The sequence below is a fragment of the Lissotriton helveticus genome, chromosome 5_1 (assembly GCF_964261635.1).
Source record: "Lissotriton helveticus chromosome 5_1, aLisHel1.1, whole genome shotgun sequence".
Lineage (NCBI taxonomy): Eukaryota > Metazoa > Chordata > Amphibia > Caudata > Salamandridae > Lissotriton > Lissotriton helveticus.
Window position 1 is genome coordinate 978,672,444 of NC_136065.1, and position 20,107 is coordinate 978,692,550.

The 20,107-nt window shown below is 39.4% G+C and overlaps 1 protein-coding gene across 1 annotated transcript in view; it reads left to right on the forward strand.

The window, feature by feature from the left end:
• Window positions 1-20,107, forward strand: part of TCERG1L (transcription elongation regulator 1 like) — a 1,322,664-nt gene that overhangs the window by 1,095,239 nt on the left and 207,318 nt on the right. Inside the window, exon 9 of the mRNA XM_078643487.1 lies at window positions 11,802-11,871. Within this exon, the coding sequence (XP_078499613.1) occupies window positions 11,802-11,871 (70 nt within the window). The remainder of the gene's footprint in view (window positions 1-11,801; window positions 11,872-20,107) is intronic.

Genomic DNA, 20,107 nt, shown 5'->3' on the forward strand with positions numbered 1-20,107 from the left:
TTGATGTAACAAAGTAATACTGTTATGTAGGTTGAACTGCCAGATACTCTGCATCCACTCTCAAAGCTCTTAAGTGGTGGAGGTGTGAGGCTTCAAGAAAGACCAGTCAATTATGCTACTGGGCAAATCAACAAGATCGGCCGGTAATTTTGACAAAGAGGACAGTGGGCTCCATGTGAAGATTACTGTTACATGGAAAGTAGGAGAGGATTGGCTCTTTTTTCCTTTGTTAAAAACAACAAAGGCCTCACCTCAATTACACCTACTCCTTACAGGAATGACAAAACAAGGGTTTCCAATAGCTTGCTCAATCCCTTTGAATGTGATAACTTGCACTATTCAGATTTGTCAAAGTGTATCTATCTCTACTACTTTGTTTTAAAAAAATCCAGGTAAGGTTCCACCTCCCACCACTGAAAAAATGTGAGGGAAGAGAGAGAGTACCTCTCGGTAGAACTACCAAAGGGGTTGCTAGCTGGTACTCGCCAGCTTACCCACTTATCATCATCGGCCACTCTCTGTGTGTGTGTGTGTGAAGAAGGGAGAAAAAAGTGTATATTTTTCTTTTACACAAAGTTTAGTGAAAAAATAATAATAGTGAGTGCAGCAACCGTGCTTGCTATTAGCTCTATGTGCTCAATAAACCCCTGTGAGAATCAACGAACGTAATTTTCACCTTTTAAAATCCGGTAAGGCTTGCTGGCCAACCAATCTTATTCCTAGCTGCAAGCCCTCCCACTTAAAAATGGTTACCATCAAACCATAGACAATTCACCATTGCCAACATGTTTTGTTGCGGCAACTTCTCGCAACTTCATCAGGGCTGATAGGGGTTCAAACTCTCAATCTTCACTTTAAAATTCTCTCAAAACCTGACGGTTACAAAGTCACTGAATACCTGCAACCGTCACTGATATGGACATTGTGTCCTTTGATCGCGTGTCCGCAGGAAGAATATCCAATATCTAGCCCCCCTTCATGAGTTCCACCAGCGTGTTTTAAGCTCCGATGTAACAATAATCTGTGAATGGATGTTTAACAGATATTGACAGATAGATTCTAGTGGGAGTTTGGACATTATAATGAATTTGAGTACACACAACGTGTTGGATCGACACTAACAACTTATGTGTCAGAATACGGCTGAACTGAGAGCGGAGGTTCTTTGAACCACTCTAATTGGGAAATAGAGCACTTAAAGTAAACAAAACTAAATGTGCCCTCAAAAGTCGATTTGTATGGATGAAATGCATTGGCTATCTTTGCTGTCATGTGTGACGTTTTTTAGGAATAAGAACAAGAAAATAAAGCGAAGAATTGAATACAACTTTATATTTGAATATGATTCTTTTGTCTATTTGACATTTTTGATTGTGGTGCACCTCTGTTTTATATTATTGTTATGTTCTTGGTCTGAATGTTCCACCTTGACAGCAGATGCTTGTAATGAGTGCATGTAGATAGGATATGAATTCTTGTTATTTACCTTTTTGGAACATGAGTTAGGTATTGCATTATATGGTTCGCTTCCATTTTCTCTGGTGTATTACTTTTAGAAAGTTTATATTTTCTTGCTTTAGCCATTTCGTGCCTGCTGCCTGTCACTGATACACGTCTGCAGATGGTGAGGGCTGGGCTTTGTGTATTCCCCTAGACATCCACACACAATGGGAGCTTAGGTGTGACTTGATGGGCTATCCTGGGAGCATGGGAGGGAGGAGATGGACCCAGCCTCACTTTCACCTGAATAAGCTGTGCGCTATCCTCATACAAAGGGCTGCATATCCCCCAGGAGTGAGTCTGGAGCCGGGGCAGTAAGGACAGGAACTCTGTGCACTTTAAATGCTTGTCTTTGAAGTCACCCCCACTTCAGTGGGCCTACTGGGTATGAGTACTCGATGCCTGACACACCACTTCAGTACACGACTGGCCCTGTGAAGACTCTGCCAGGAAGAACTGCTGTGCTGCTGAAGGACTTCCACTCTGCTGAGCTGCTGCTTTGCTGGACTCCTGGCATGCTCTGTTGCCCTGCTGCTGGCAGTTCACCTTACCTGGATGAGAATGACTGGGCCTTCATCACTTGAACCCAGAGTTACTCAAAGAGCTAGCTGGCTTGCCTCCTGGTCTGACGTCTCTGGGACAAAAAGACTCTCAACTCTTCTGCCTCTGTACCTGGACTCTGCCATCTGTGAGTTTTCCATGCCATGTTGTGCCACCCGAGTCCTGGACCTTTGAAAGTGAGTCCTAAGGTGCTTGAGACAGTGAATCCCATCCATCTGCTATTGAGTCGGCTCTCTTGCTGTGTATTGCAACTGTTGCGTGACCAGAACTGGCGCATCGCCCCCACTGTGTGAATCGACCGACTCATCATCCTTTAGAGTCTGTAGTGTAGTTCCTATATTCCCAATAGGCTCTGCGCATTGGAATAACATAAACGATAGTTTAGACGTAGGACTTAGGGCGACTGGGTCTCTATTGAATATGTTAGACTTAATTATGAATGCCAGCTAGCTCAGAGGTCACTAGAAACTTTCTCGAATTCACAAGAAGGGATTAGTTTCTGGCAACCGCATAAACATGACAACTTTGCTCCCTCCAGAATAAGGAGTATACCTCCAGAGTCGCGGAAACAATAGATAACTATTTTACTCAGTCAATCGTGCATGCTTAGTTTCACCAGAAGTGCAGAGAAACAGAGAGACGGGTGTTTTCAATAAAAGAGGTTATTTATTGAACAGTCTTCTTTCTCATGCAAGAGAAGTGAATTGCTACAATTGCAATACTTGTCATAAAGTAAAGTGCGTACAGTAAAAGGAGCATTATAAAATAATACAGTAAAAGCATAGTATGGTTTCTAAGCCATACGGTGTTTAAAATGGATAAAATATATATAATGATAAAATCATGACTAAACGTACTCAACTGGTGCTTCTAAGATACGCCTACCCCGGTGTACCTAACCTAAGCCTAGTATATGGGAAGGAGTAAGTGAGCTAAAGTTTGAGTTAAGTTTCTGCCAAGACTCTAAATCAAGAATTCTCTAAGGGTCTAATCAGCTCCGTACCTTGGTTATAGGATGAAGGAGGTCTTGTATCTCTCTCTCAGGACTCGATCTCCCAGCAACCCGCAAGGGTGACAGGGAAACACTGGAGCTGGATTTCTTGGCAGGAGAAAAGACAGCGTCTCTCTCAGTGCATCAGCGGGAGGGTCGGCTTCCTTCGGCACTTGCTACAGCAGGCGTCGGGCAAGTAGATAGTAGATCTGCTCCAAACCGCCGTGTGTTTTGCTAGGGCAGATGCTGGTATATTTATACCTGGAAGGTGCCGAGTTTGACGTAAGGTTGGACATAAGACGTCACTAAGAACTCGCAATTCTTTCAGGACTCCGGGAGTTCTAGGACAAATCAATACAGAAGCAGGGGGAAGTCCCGGGCTGCTGGAGGCTTGGTTTGTTTAAGAACGCGTTGTGCTTTCTAGGAGTCTATGGGAGTAGCCTTGCCGTATTTGGACTGCATTGGCTATGTCTTAATATGGGTATGATTCTTATGCCTATATAAGGATATGATTTGATATAACCACATAAGGGCATAAATCGGGAATATTTACTAGAGTCCTAGGTTCGTCTACAACACCCACTCCACGTATAATGTCCATCATTAATAAATACTAAGTAATTTTAAACATATCTATGCATGTGTTTTCCATCCCACCCCAAAATACATAAAATGCATTGAAATGGTATATACACGAAAATGAGTATTATACTGTACGTTTTTGTAAGCAGTGGTATCATTCAGATAATGCATATATTGTACATTGGAATGTTGACTGAATGAATCATGAAAATTACATTTATGAAATGGCTCTTAATACAGAAGAGAAGGTCGAGACCATTTCATCACATATTTATACAAGACTGTACATGTGCTAGAGGCTAAGTAAAAATATTGTCTCTAGAGTTGTCAAAAATAGAAATCTTGTTCTCTAGAATAGTTCTACTTTAAGCAGAGTATCATGTGCCAAACAAGTAAATATTTTGGGAACTGTGAAAAAATAATTTTCGCTTTCAGGGAAACAATAGTTCCAGAGTTTTAAAAAGTTCTGTTTATTAAAACTGAAGGTCGAATTCAGAGTTCAGGGAACGCTGTGTGCTCATGTTTTCAAAAGCTATTCTCGTTGTTAGGAGAGAACATTAACTCAGATAGGCTGGCAAAGAATTAGTCTACAACAGTTGGTGAAAGTTGGACCATGTCCGAAAAAGTAGAAATAGTGCATATGTGAGATACATTGCCGTCATCGGTGTCTAGATCAGCAATGGTCACAGAAGGTTGCACCTGTGTGTCGCTTTCATCTCGTACCTCACCGCCGCCTAATCATAATGGTGAGGTCTCAACGAATGCCGTCATCAGAATAGGTAGCCGCTGGGGACAACACATTGCATGAGCTGTTACCGAACCAAGCAAAGTATCGATATCCATAGGTACGGCTGATGGGAGTGTGAGATAGATGTCTAACACGCATTTTTCTCCACAGAGCAGGCATCGTAGAACAGCTAGGATGCAATCTTGCCAGATTGATCTGAATGAAATAAACCAGGTAGTATTCAGATCTCTTAGCAGAGCCAAGCCGAGGACTTTAGTAATTGGATCTCGGTATCGCATTGCTAGGAGCATTTCTTCCATTGTAGCCTGAGTTTTGTCTGTGACTGGACTTGCCATATCGGAGCAGAAGGAACAAAAATAAGATTCCTGCTAAGAGTCCCAGGATGAGAGGCAGTCCGCCGAACACAGAGTGCACAAAATTCGGTAAGATGCTCAGGACTGCTTCAAAGGGTGCTAACAGTCCCGAAAAAATTGTCTTAAATACATGTGCGATGCCACTGGTATCAGACATGTTTAAGATTTGACTTAACATTTCTACGAAATGTACGGGGCAATTTGTTGATAATAATGCATGTATCTCTGCTGCTGTCCTTGCGACTTGCAGATCATACGTTTCTCTAGACGAGGTTAAAGGCACAGTTGTTTGTAAAAGAATGGATTTCATTCTGCTTAAAGTATCAATTTGAATAGAAGAGATATTCAGAGAAGGCCATATCGTTGTCTCCTTGTCTGGTTTGCTGTTTGGATACAATACTTGCATACAGCAAGTGACCCTGGATGTAACACTGACGAGATAGGCTGTTCCTGGCACCATGCTGCGGTCACTTAACATAACGACTGCCGTTGGAAAGTTGTCTGAAAAAAGGCTCTATTTGTGTAGTAGGGGTGCCGTGCAGGTGGCATTAAAGGTTATTTGATGAACCTTCTCAGGCTCCATGCAAGTTAATTCCTTGACACAGAAGTGTACCGGTCAGTGAATTTTTACAGTTGTTACCACTAAGAAATACCTCTTTTTTCCCCCACTCCAACATCTATGTGTGTAAGGTAGATTCCAGGTTGACTTGATGTAAACTTTACCCAACCTTTCATACGGGCCTGCTGGTATGTGCTTTTGGCAATATTGAATCTGAAAACTTGTTATCGGAATTGTAACGGTGCCATGTATTATCCATTCAATGACAGGTCTTTCGGAGATTGTCAATGGTAATCTTCTAGTTTTTCAATGCTTAGCACCGTATAGTCTGCTCCTCTTTGTGCCAAAGAGATTTGTTTATCTGAAAGGTTAAAGACAGAAAACAATGACGTTGTGTTGATTAGACGCCATGGCACGTAGCCTGAACGGAGATTTTGTAACATCCAGCTTAACTCTACAATAGAACCTAATTGGGACTGGCCATGTTGTAACATTAGCATATCCTGTTCTATTATATCAATAGCAGGTGATACAATGCTGTCCAGTGAAGAAATTCTGGAGGACAGAGTCGTTAACCCATTGTCCACTACAGACAGTGTTTTTTCCAAATGAATACGATCAATTTCTCGTATTTTTTCAGCAGTTTCAATTTGCGTTAATTTCCAAGCTTCGTTGTAAGCAGCATAGAAACCGGCGTATATGAAACGTTTTTGACGCTGTTTGAGAGGTCCCAATCTCGCAAGTTAGCACCTTCTTTAAGTAAGGTGAAGTGTTGCTTAATTTCAGGTAGTGTGGATTTCTGTAGCCATTCGAGGCATAGTTTTCCTACACTGTATGTTGTTATTATCCCTGGATGTTACCTCTGGGAATATCTTGGGTCTGGCCTGTTCAAATTGAACCCCTGTGTTTTGTTCTGGAATCTATCTTGACAGTTATTAGAGTCTGTGGGCCAGATCAACCATTTTCTCCAATCAGGATTAGTTATTTTTTGGTGTAAAATATAGGATACGTCTATCTCCACATCTGTAGTGCTATTACTATCAGGTATGGGCTTTGGTATAGACGGTTTGTTTAAGTCCTTTATCTTGGCTAGGCCAAGACAGGCTGTTTGTTGAATGGTATCATTTAGGAACATTATTTGTTCTGGGATCATGCAGGCTCTGAATAATGATTCTAAACCTTGTACCTGCCAGTATTTTGTACCCCAGACAGTTTTTGTCTCAATGTTGTTTTTCCAAAATTCAAAACCAAATGTAGACATTTTTTCATAAAATTTTTCAGAATATATCAGTTTAGTATTGGTCAACATGTTTTTCATTCCTGTCTTATTTATCATCTTAAAAGAAAACGTTTCTGGATCAGTGTTATTAAAGAGTAAGAAGTATGGGAATTTCTCATAAAATGTTTTCGAGCTGCCTTTTGGCGGTGTTGGACAATGTTCCCATTGATTATAAGTGAAAACTTTTCTAGGATTAGCAGATTTATGCAAATAGTGGTGCCCATAATGATTAAAGCAATACATTTCTTCATAATCTGATGAACCTTCTAAATAATCATGTTCTGTAAATTTTGCTGACATTTCTAAATCTGACATCATATTATTAATATTTTGAAAGTCCCAATCATCAGAGAAAGTACTAGGTGATACAAAGTCACTTAATGAAACCTTGAACTGGTGTGGATATTTCAAGAGTTGAACCGGGCCATAGATGTCGTAATCAGTAGCGTCTCATGCTACACCACCAGGTATAGGAATGGCTGTGATGTTTACTGATGATAGTTCTCTTTTTTCAATGTGAGAAGATCTGTGAGGCTTTAGAACCAAGTTGATGTTCTGACTTGCTGTTTCCATTGTACTGTATTTTCCGTCAATCATTCTTCCCAAGCTTAAAACCAAAATGAGCCAGATTAGGAGGAAAAGTACACCTAACACAATCCACAATTCAATACATGGTAAAATCAGATATGTTTCTCCAAGTTGATGAAAGAGTTCAGTTATTTTTTCTTTGAAAGTTTTATTTGCTGGCTTTTCTTCATGTTCACTTGGATCTTCAGAAAAGTCATCGAAATTGATGAAGTAACCAGATGCAGTTCTATCAATTGTTGGAATTGCTTCAGGATTTTTATTAATCTTTGTAGTTGCTTCATCTTTTGTCATATTAGTATAGTCAGAGGCTACATCATTGTAGGCAGGTGTTTCATGATGAACTGTTCCAATTTGGGTTTCAAGAGGCACAAGTTCCATGGCTTTGTTGCATAGTCCTTCTTTATTCACTGCAGGTTTATCAAAAGTGATTAGTCTCTCAGTTTGAACCTCTTGAATTGTAGCAAGGTTTGGTCTTCTGCTACATCTTGGGAGTCCACTGGGCCTACTACTTAATATTGGCCACATGATTGTGGTTTTACCAGGTCGATTGATACAACTCTGTTCTCCTTTTTACCAGCAAGGGGCAGTAGTACTACTGATCCTGTTCTGCTGATAGCTAAGACAGGTACTGCTTTTCTGTAAGAAGGCCCAAATTCCTACTTCACCGCGATCTTTTCTCTGACGAGATCCCCAATCTTTGGAATCCAGACAGGTCTTGCTGGGACAGGTGGTTTTTCTTCATAGGTTTTTCTTCAGTGGCCAGTGGCTTTAGCTTTGTGTTACTTAGACTTCTTCTTGTTTCATTTAAGTCCTGTAAAACAGCTAAACGATCTTTGATATCAAAGGTTTTTTGTTCCACCACTGAAGTTCGACTATCGAGGTCTTTGATTATCATTCTTGTACCAAACAAAAATTCATACGGAGTGATTTCACCCAGAGAATGTCTTGGCAGATTATTAAGACTACGTTTGACACTTATTAGATGTTTGACCCACCCATCACCTGAACCTAATACCCTCGCTGTTATAGATTGCTTTATGTCACGTTTTTTTCTCTCCACTACCGCATTTCCCTCAGGATGGAATGGACTAGAGTACCGCAATGCAATGCCCAAGCTGGCCATGGACTCCTTGTAAGCTCGAGAGCTAAACACAGGACCCTGGTCAGAATGTAGCATGCCAATTGCGTATGTACCGATAAAGACTCGCAAATCTTTTATAACAGTTCTGGCGTCAACCGAGCGCTGGGGCCACATCCAAATGAATCTCGTCTTAATATTTATGGGATCGCTTCTTTCTGTGTGGATGTCTGCGTGTAGATAGCCACCAGTATTGTGATTGCAATTCTATTAGAGATTTCAAGATCTCTTGGTGCCTCAGACCCATTCTCATGTGTGCTTCTTGAATCAAGTAAGCCCTCCGGTTCGTGTTTGGAATTACTCTGTCCCCCACTCCAGGGATTTGAGCAAAAGGAACAGAGTTCGCATCAATTATGTATGTATTATTGAGTGGATAACTTAGAGGCAATGCTGCATAGTCGCCTTTTAATGAGGCTTTTACTGCCAGCATGGTTTCTCCATCTATTTGTTTTTTTGAAAGCTTTTTTGTAGCTACGGAAGCCGGTTGAACAGCTGCCGTTGTGGCTTTGTTAGCCAATGAATTCCCTGCAACGTGAACGCCATCACGTCGAAGACTCGTCTTGGTTTGTTTAAGATCGCGTTGTGCTTTCTAGGAATCTATGGGAGTAGCCTTGCTGTATCTGGACTGCATTGGCTATGTCTTTATATGGGTATGATTTAACAATGGACCCTATTTTATCCAAACGGAAGTTGAAGGTCTCGTTTATGAAATATGCTGAAGAGAACAGGCTGGAAAAATATACTATTCAGAGCACATTCATTTTTTATCAACGCTATAATATTAATGTTGGCTTTCAAACTTATCTTGTAACAGTTAGTATTCCATCCCACCGTTTCGTTTTAACCCGTCTCCGCCTAGGAATTGTGCATCATCTTGTGGCTTTTCCTGTGCCCAAAAAACCTGGAACTTCTGTATGCCCATGTGATGGTAAATCAAAGCAGAGCACATGTCACTTTATACTATCTTGTACTTTTTATACTTTTTTAAGGAAATCTTACTTGAAACCCATCTTTTTAAAATATAATACGCATCATCTACAAACAGCAATGTCACTAGTATTTAATCTAGAGTCTTCAGATGTATGCTTTTATGTGGCTACTTATATTTTAAAATGCATCTCTGTAAGAAAATCAATTATTGTATGAATTTTGTTAGTTGCTAATTGTACTATGCACTTTAAACTTGATGCTGCTGAACTACGTATTTGTATTTTGCACAAAACCACGGTGCACTTTGAATTTGATGCTGCTGAATCATATAATTGCATTTTGCACATATATTGTTGTTGGACTAATTGCTGCTGCCAATATTTTTCTTGTGTACGATTGTCTTATTACCTGCAGTTTATTCATTATTATTTGAAATCAATAGTTAGTTTAGGTGCTGCTAATTGGATATGCACTTTAGAATTGTTAATTTGCACATATACTAATCTTGAGATAATACTTAGCACTTTAAATTGTTTATTTGCACATATTCAAAGGTCGTAGGATTGTTAAGTTTTTAGCCAAATTTGTTGATCCTATGACTATGCATTTTTAATATTGTTAAAATGTTTTTAACATGAGTGCTATTATGCAAGATTATTTTTGAGATAGCTTAATTTAGTATTGTGTTAAAAATTCTCTTGTGTGTATGCTGCTATATGGTTGTATTTCTTTTACAAACCGAATAAAGCATCTTTGAGTTTGAGTTTGAGTTTGGGTATGATTCTTATGCCTATATAAGGATATGATTTGATATAACCACATAAGTGCATAAATTGGGAATATTTACTAGAGTCCTAGATCCGTCTACAACAAGCCAACACTGCAGGATGCTCTACTCAGCTCGAGCTCTTTGCATCTCCATCCACAGCAGCCTTAACAACGATGCATAGAAGCCTGTGCTCATTGGAGCTGACACATCACTGCTGCTGTGCAGATCAGGACCAGTGCATCACCACTACTGCATAGATAAGCACCAACACATTCTCCGACATTGGTGCAACACATTAGCAGCATCCCAGTTTTCATACAATAGCACAATATTATGCATTCTCTAAAACAATAGACAAGTTCACTGTCTTCACTGTTTTTTCATCCCAATCTGCCACATCACTTGGGATCATCTTAGAATACCAATACTTTGTCTTTACATAGTGGAATGTTTTCCTTATCCATAGTGTTACCCATACCCTACATACAATACTGCTGCTAGACCTGCCTTCCTAAAAAAAATCACTATGTGGAATAAGGTGGGGCCTCAAGGGGGGCAGATGTGGAGATGGGTGCATGCTTTTGGGCCATCACAGCCTCAGATACCTTGGAGAAACATTGTAAGAGTCAGGGTTAGAAGAGGGGTTAGAAATGTTTAAATCAATCAAAGCAAACAATTGGCTTCTAAAGCCAATTCCTGTGTGGGACCTGGAGAGGTTGTGAAATTCATAAAGGATTCCATTAGCATAGAGCCTCCAGACGAGCTGGAAACCCAGTCAATGAAGGAGTCCCAAGCTCATCTGGTGCTCACAATGCGATATCACCAGGTGACCATGTGACGTGTCCAGCTATTGTGTGGCACAGTGTGAGTTGGCATGTTTGTGCTCCTAAACGCATCGAACATAATGGTTCTCTCATCTTTTAGCAATGCCAATGACTCACAAGCAGCTTGCTATGGGGAATTTCTCCTCTCAGATTTAAAAAGGAATGATATTGTAATTTTCCAAAGACTATTATTGACACTTAATTATAGGTGAGCTAGACTTGCCATAGTATTGTCCAGGGAAGAGAAAAGGAAAGATTCAGTGTTTGATGAAGCAACACTGTGAATGGACTTGCGAACAAATAAAAAAGGATTGACAGAACTGAATGTCAATTTGTACTCTAATGTTTGAACTGCTAAAAAAGTTGTTAATTGTGTTTAGCATATGCTTATATATTTAGCTAATCAGATGTTCATATAGTTTTCCTAAATTAATTAATGCAAACAATACTGTATAACCACTCAATCCTACGCAAGCTATTGCCCCTTTGCTCATTTTAAATGTTTTTCATTTGCTGCTTCTGCTATTTATCAATGATTGTGATAAAAATAGAACATCTCCAGGTTCTTTCCTGAAAATACATCTTAATTGAGGATTCCATCCATATAAGAAATGCAACTACATATAACGTATTTTAGTAGAATATGACTCCAAACAACAAGCAATAGAATTGTTAGTATTAAATCATTGAGCCTGATATATAAGGGAGCACACACAGGCACTGTAATCAGTACCTCTAGAAGGTCATTTCTGTGCAGAGCATTACGTATGTGTTCACTTTCATTCATTTAGTCAATGAGTGTCTCATTACAAATAGTCTTAAAAAATAAAGTTAAACAGTAGGTGATGGACTGTTACATAATGAAACTAAGATTCTTCAATTAAGACCGCATGCTACAACAAGAAACACTTATGGAATAGAAACGTAACATGATTTAAACAACTATCTTTAATATATTCAATGTACACATGTTTTTCAGCAAACAAATGTGAAGTTTCAAGTCGGGATGGCATGACTTATGACCACATCACCAAAACAAAGCGAAATAAGTAAGTTACGAGCAACAAATCATAGTTTTTCTCCTTATGTAATTTTGATTTACTATCTAATTGTAATGTGTTGAATGATGCCTAGGTCCTGGATAATCTTGAACTAATATATTTCAATGACACTTTATATTTCCTATTTTTTGCTTTAAAAATGAATGTCTGATTGCGATCATTTAATTGTCTATTTAAGTTTTGTCTTTTTTATATGTTAATTTCGGAACTTTATTACGTTTTTTTCTTAGTGGTACTGCTTGAACTGAACTTGCATTTCTCTGTGGACTTGCCGCTTTGTGCAAACGTACATGCGTTATTTTGAATAGGGATCCCATTTGCCCTGATGGGCCAACATGGTCTAATTTAAGGCCAGAAACATGTTGGCACCTTATAGCATGGCAGACACATAAACTCTCATTTATGATTCCTTTTTTGGCTTGTAATCCTACCTGGTGTACCCTTGAATAAAGGAAATTCCTTTGGAGAAAGTTATAACAGTATTCTTGTTCCCTCGCTTATCCAGTAACATTTATTTTAAACTCCTGCACGCTGAGGTTGAGGCCACCATGATAGTATCACCTTATCAGGGTGGGACAAAATCAGGCTATGATGAAGCATGCCACAAAAGTGTGGAAGGTGCTTTCTCGTCCATTAAAAATAATGGTGCTCCTTTAAGACCACGATCTAAAAAAAATAGTTTATCCATCACAGAATCTCATTCCTTATGTCGCTCTTTTACAGACAGCACACATAAAATCGATCTCACAATCATGTCCACATCACCCCTTCGCTTACACACACGCAGCAATGTCAAATTCAAAATTCTCTTCCACACACAAAAATTGCGGGCAGTGTGATGATGCTAGTGATAATTGTTGCTGAAGCCATGATGGGGATGGTAGTAGCAGTGGTTGTAAGGGTAGTAGTAGCAGTGGTGGTTGTGGTGGTGATAGGAATGGTGGATGTGATGGTGTTTGTAGTGTTGGCAGTGGTGGTAGCGGTGATAGTGATAAGTGGTACGAGTAGTTGTGATGGTAGCTGTGATAGTGTTTCTCATTTTGATGAAAATGTTAAAAGTGGAAATGGGAATAGGGTGGACTGTCACTATATCATCAACACATTACCCTTGCCTCCAACACCTGTCCAGCACAACATCTGCCATTACATTCCAACATTAAAATAGTAGGTAAATATAGGTAGATGCATAAAAAAGGTGTCAATATTAAAAATAGAATAATACTTATTTAAATGATCATAAATACATACAAAGATAGATATATATATATATATATATAGATAGATAGACAGACAGACAGCCAGCCAGACAGCCAGCCAGACAGACAGACAGACAGACAGACAGACAGACAGACAGACAGACAGACAGACAGATAGATAGATAGATAGATAGATAGATAGATAGATAGATAGATAGATAGATAGATAGATAGATAGATAGATAGATAGATAGATAGATTGTGTATACATTAGGATTTTTCCAGTTTTAAAACAACACAGGATGCAGTTGCTCTGGTGATTGCAAAGTGGTTGTATTTTTTCTACGGATGGCACAATCACATTTTGGCTCTGTTATGAGCCATGTTCACAAGGATTTTCAGTATACGTCCGTCTTACCGTTTAATTACAATAAGTAATATAAATGGTAAAACATGAAAAAGGGCTTCACATATGCATTAAGGCAGCTATACCTCCTGTGTCGTAAGCAACATATTGTAGAAACATAAGAAGATAATTTCACTTATAGACCATTTGTAAAATCCATATCTTGCATTTCAAATTCGTCACCTACTAAGATTATAAAAATCACAAATCTTAATTTAATAATTATGAATCAAATTATACAGTCCGTATAATATTCAAGTGACCAATACTGTAATAAAATCCCACTAGGCACAAATGATAATGTATGGACAATTATCTTAAGAAAAAAGAAAATAATTCATGATAAACCAATTTTAGTGTTCAGTTGCAGATGAATATCATTCTGTCTGATTCATAGTTGTACAGCTAAATCTTCATCGCAATGCAGTCCATTAGAGATTTTCTTTTGGAACACAGGGATGTATTTGGACTCTAATCTTCCAAAGTTCCTCTTTGGTACTAAGGTCACCAAGACATTTGTATTTTACTCTGCATACTAAAAAAATATAAAAGTTCATAATTACTTTGATGTACATCTTGAAAATGCCTCAACACACGATAGGTCGGATCTCGATTCTTGATGGCTCACTTATTGTTGTGCGTCTATTTAGATACCGTATATAGGTTTCCCGATGTATGTCCTTATATTGGCACAATTCACATTGGTCATATTCATGCATAGAGATCCTACCCTTAACGTTATCCATGCTAACCAAATACAGGCATGGTCACCTACAGCCGTCCATCCACGTCACAAAGAGTTCTTGGAAAACCAGACTCTTAAGCCTTTAGGACTTCCCCCTGCTTGGATTATTGATTTCTCCAAGAACTCATTTATTATGCATGAACATCTATTCCATAGGGGTTCATTCATGACGTTCCTCTGCCCGACTTTTACGTCAACACTGGCATTCCTAAACACCTTCAAGGTATAAATATACCTTCACTTGCTATAGCAAACCACAGTACGGTCCAGCTGCATTCTTGCACGACTCAGCTACGAGGCTCGCCATGGCAAGTTCGGAAGGAATTTGAGTCCCCGTCTGACACACTGACCAGACTCTGTCATCTTACTCGCAGAAAATCTGGCTCCAGTGTTTTTGATTCCCCTTGCGGGGTGTTAGAGATCGAGACCTGGAAAGAAATTCCAACCTCTCTCATTCTAAGGTATGGAGCAGACTAGAACCTAGAGGGACTCTTGGCAACTCTTGGCAAAACTAAACTATAGCTAGCTATACTTTAGAAAACAGCACCTACGTCTTACCTTGTACTACACTTAGGTTAGGTACACTGGGGTTAGACCTATGAGTGTTCAAAGTGCCTTTACTCTCTTCTCGATGCGGATGGCCATCTCTACTCTGACTCATATCCTGAACGCCTCACTGATTGTACTTTATTTGCTGTCTTTTGCACTGCTCTATACTTGTTGTAAAGCGCTCCGATACCTACCGGTCTGGCTAGCGCTATATAAAACTTTTTAAATATTTAGAAGCACCAGATGAGCATTCACATTTTAGCCTGTGTTATTTATGTATGTATTTTTATGAATACATGTCATAGCTACAAACCATGCTATTGCAGTATTATTTTATCTTACTGCTAACGCTGTATGTATTATACTTCGCATTCTGTCTTACGATTGTAGCAGCTCATATCTCTTGAACGAGAAAAAATACTGTTAAAATAAACCCTTTTTATTGAAATGCCCATCTATCTATTTCTGTGTAAACTCTGTAGAAACAAAGCATGCACGATTGACTGAGTGAAACTATTTTCTATTGTTCCCACGATTCTGAGACTGTTCCGATTCTAAAGGGAAACAAAGTTGTCATGTTTATGCGGTTGTCAGAAACTAATCCCTTCTTGTTTATTCAAGAGGTTTCTAGTGACCTCTGAGTTAGCTGGCACACACAAGTAAGTAAGTTTAATGTACTCGATAGACACATACTGACCTCAATCCTATGTCAAAACTATAGTGTATATTATTCCAATGCACAGAGCCTATCAGGGATATAGGAACTACACTACATGGTGCCCAACGTTTTGGTAAGGCACTAATTTAACGCTAAATACTGATGTAACTCAGTCATGCTTTTTTCAGAGACCCTCTACTCATAATACTCCATAAGACGTCTGGAGTGGGTAGGGATAATATCCGTCATAGCTAAGTAGGACGAAAATCCTATGTATTAGCTTTTTGGTTTGTTCAACGTTGAAGGAATCAGTTTTCCAAAATGTTGTGCACCTTATCCTTGTTCTCTTGAAACTTGCTCTGCATTTTTCATCAAACAATGTCTGAAAATGGCAATAACACTGAATCAGGTAGAGCTGTACCCGACGATGTTGCGGTAGCTTTTGATTATACAGGTTTTAATGAAATCGATGAGAAACCGATGAGAATGCTATAATCATTCCTCTTAATTTAAGGAGAGCCATCACTCTAAAACTTATAAGACATGGTCTAACCAAGAGCAGTTTTTATAATAGAGGCACATGAATCGCCAGACAGAGGTATTCTACTCAAGGCTAGTATTCCCTGAATCATATCCAGTAACTAAAATGTTTCACTTCTACAAAGAAGATGATCCACCAGAGGAATATATTCCTTCTGAGGATATTGAAATTCCACTCACATACCAGGAGCATGAGCTATAGTGTATATTATTCCAATGCACAGAGCCTATCAGGGACATAGGAACTAAACTACATTATGTTCCATAACTATGTTTTTGAAGGATTGGATAGTGTTACCTATGCACCATGTATCAGATGTATACCAAGTGTAAACAACTTAATTACACACCTGTGCACCAGTCGCGGCTTCTACAGGTTAGCACGGTGGGGCGATGTGGAAGGGTAGGGATGGATGTCTACAGACGATGGAATAGGGGAAATTAAATAAATAATTAAATCCTATTCCGCCATTTGTAAACGTACCCCCCTTCACTACCCCACCATGCTTATCTGCTGGGGCTACCACTGCTTTAGATCATGGTGCAAAGGTGTGAGTGTGGTATTAGGCAGTCTGTTTGTGGGCCAGCACAGCGTAAGAGAGCAGCAGCAGGTCATATTTAATGATTATGGCTATGCGCTGCTCTCTCCCTCTTGTGCAACACAGAACAGCAACTTTGGTTACTGCTCAGCATTGCTTTATATTTTATGGATTTAACTGAAAAAGACAGTAATAATGGCCAAAGGAGGTTCACCTAAAGACCCTTTCTTCATGTTGGACGAATAAGGCTCTTAATACTTGTGGCCCGGTGTTAGTTGCTATGTTTATCACACCTGGTAAATAACAGTACTGCAGAGTATTTTTTTTTGGCTGCAATAAATACAGCTATTAATATTTTCCCTTAAAGATAAGAGTAACGTGCGGATTTTGGTGCGTACAGCACAAAAATTCGAATGTCAAGGTAACTACCGGGGTTTAACAAGGAACGCATTATTGGTCGAATTCAGTAAAAAAGCAAAAGTAATATTTCTGATATGTGTGGTTACAGAAGCTATCACGCATATCGGTACAATAAGAAAAATGCTATCCGCATAATTTTGATATGAGCGGTAACAGGAGCTACCACATATATCTCTAATTAATGACCAACTTGGGAAGAGGGCTCAATAATATTAAGTAATCAATTTCGAGATGACAATAGGCTTGTAAAACAGCAAAAGCTAATGAGCATTACTTTCATGCCGTAGTGGACTCTTATGATTCTGAATTCCAGAGAAATAATAATTAGCAAGGAATTTAATTAATATCTTTTAGACGTAGCCCTCCTTTCTTTAATCACAAAATAGCAAGGGCAACGCGGATTTCTCACTCGCAGATCCTTCATGATCCTTTGAATATGCCTGCAACAACCTTTGTATGAATGAATGATGCACCTTTATCAATGAAGCAATCACGCTTGCAAAAGCAGATCTTTGCGCTTATTTTTTACCAGTAGTCTGCTAAACAATGGACGTTTTTGGATAATGATTTTTACTGAAAGTTGGATGTTTTTTATTGGCACAGAGAAGAACATTTTGCATTTGTTTTCATTTTACTACAAAGCAGTGAATTTCTATTTTATACAAGAGAGTAGCAACACGCAGAAATCCCATGAGATCTTAGTTTTCCTAAATATTATTTCCTTTATCACATCACATTAAACAGAGGCCAGATTGTAGAATACTACTCTTGTGGCACAAAAATATTCTGCTCCGTCAGTATCACATGGAAACGTGTTCTGGTCTATTGAAAGAGTGGGAGAAGCTGGGAGATATGTATATTATGTGGAACAACAACATATAAGGAAACACTGTCTAAGTCTGCATAGAATGTGATAACTTCGTTAATGTTTGTTTTTACTTTTACTAGATGTTCTTGTAAATGATTAGAGGGACCATACCATCGATATATTTGAGTATTATTGGACCATAATTATGAATGCTTAGTCTCATAATCAGAGGAAATGCTGATTAGTTCGGCCTGGATTTTGGTCCAACAGCTTCTGTGTGGGAGGCTCATCTAAAAGCCAAAGGGTAAACACTTGAAGCGTGACACAAACTGAACTTTGTCTTCTAGATGCAAAGGCAGTCTTTGTTGAGTAATAGCCACATATACAGCAAAGTATGGTCAACCTTGCACAATGCTGTCTCCTGCCGGAAAGCTGGCCCAGAGAGGACAGAACTGGTTTTGACTGAGGACAAATCCCCTCCGCCTCAAGAGAACAACGCAAAATTGTATATAAATGTTGGGGCCCAGACCCCAGAACTTTAGAATACTTCCGGACTCGAGAGGATCCTCCTGCCAAAGAGAAGAGCTGGGAAAGCTGAAGGAGAAGTACTGCCCCGTTGCTGTGTGCTGTCTGGAGATGGCCTGCAGTGGTTGTTTCTGCCAAGGAGAGGACAACACCTTTGCTCCGTGCTGTGTATCCTGCTTGAAGAAGATCTCCAAGGACTTGAAGGTATTCTTTCCTCCTGTTCTGAAGTCTTTGGGACACAAAGACTTCCTTGCTGGGTGTTCTGACCTGCCAAGATATGTATGTTCCTGTGTTGAGCCTCTGGAGGTTAGTCCTCCTGCTGGGAGCTGGGAAAAGAGAAGCAACTAGAGAAGTGTGATGCATCCACACCCATTTCCGATGCAACACCCTCGTGCGGGAATAATTTCCACACATCGCTATTGTGTTGCTGGAGAAATCGCCGCACGGTGAGTCTTGTGCACTGATCTTCAAAGTCCGAGATCAACGCGCCACACTGACTCCTACACAGACCCAGCTGTGCGACTGCAAGAACTGATGCATTATGGGACTGTGGCTGGAGAAATCAATGCAGCGCAGTTGCTGCCACCGCATTGAGAACCGACCCATCCCCGAATCCCCACGCATCACACCGAGGCACCAAGTCTACAACAACGCTGGGGAAGCAGTAAGATACCGACTCATCACCTCCCTGCACAGTAGGAAACCGACGGATCACTTCCTCTCCAGTATGGAACCAACGCATCATCACCCCAGTGTGGCAGTAAAGAACTAACGCATCACCTCCCCTGGAGCAAGGAACCAACGCATAACCTTCCCTGTGCGTAAGGAACTGATGCATCACCTTCCCTGCAACTGTTTTTGTTTACGAATTTGACGAATCCAAGGTACTTTGTGTTGAAAGTGTTGCATCTATAGTTTGCTAAGGACAGAACAGTTTTTACCTTTTAAAAGTTATATCTTGATAACTATATGTTGGATTTTTATAGTTTTGGTCTAGTTTGGTTTCCATAAAGATTATGTATTTTTCTAAACTGGAGTGGTGTCCATTTGTAGTGTTTTCTCTGTATTACTGTATGTGTGCTCAAATTCTTTACCTATTCTCTGTATTACTGTATGTGTGCTCAAATTCTTTACCAATCAATAGATCAATCAAGCTTTATTTCGATATAAATATCATAAAAGCAATAACAATTTCAATATGGAAAAAATACATTGATAGATAAAAACATACAGCACAATTCTCTCTTGATCAATAAAATGTATAGGTTATAAAAATATAATTAATCAGATGGATAAAAACAAGCAACGCAATTCTCTCTGAATCAATAAAAGTTAAAGCTTTTGACAAACATTATAAATAATCAGTATGAATTAAAGAAACAGTTTAAAACAATGAGGACAAATATATTTAAAATATAAAAATTGATTATCTAGATCAAAGGGTAGCATAGCAAACTGCAATCTTACAATGGTCGTGCTTTTAACCACTATATCAATTTATGGAGGTCCTTCGTATGGCCCTATGCCTGATTGACCAGGCTCGACCCAGAAACTTAGCAATGGCACAAACATATAAGGTTCTTGGGTCTGTTCTCAGTATACGAAGGGCATCTCAATGGTTAGTGGTGCCTAGCTGCTTTTAAATAGGCGCAAGCCAACAGGACCCGGTGCTGGCGTAAGCAGGGCAGGCAAACATAAGGTGTGGTGCAATGCTCTCATTAGGATTCTCACAAGATGGACATTCTGTGGCGGTCTGATTAAAAGAGCGCCACTTCATGGTAAATTCGGCGACTGGGATTGTGCCAAATCTAAATTGAGTGTATAGAGTCCTGTCTCTT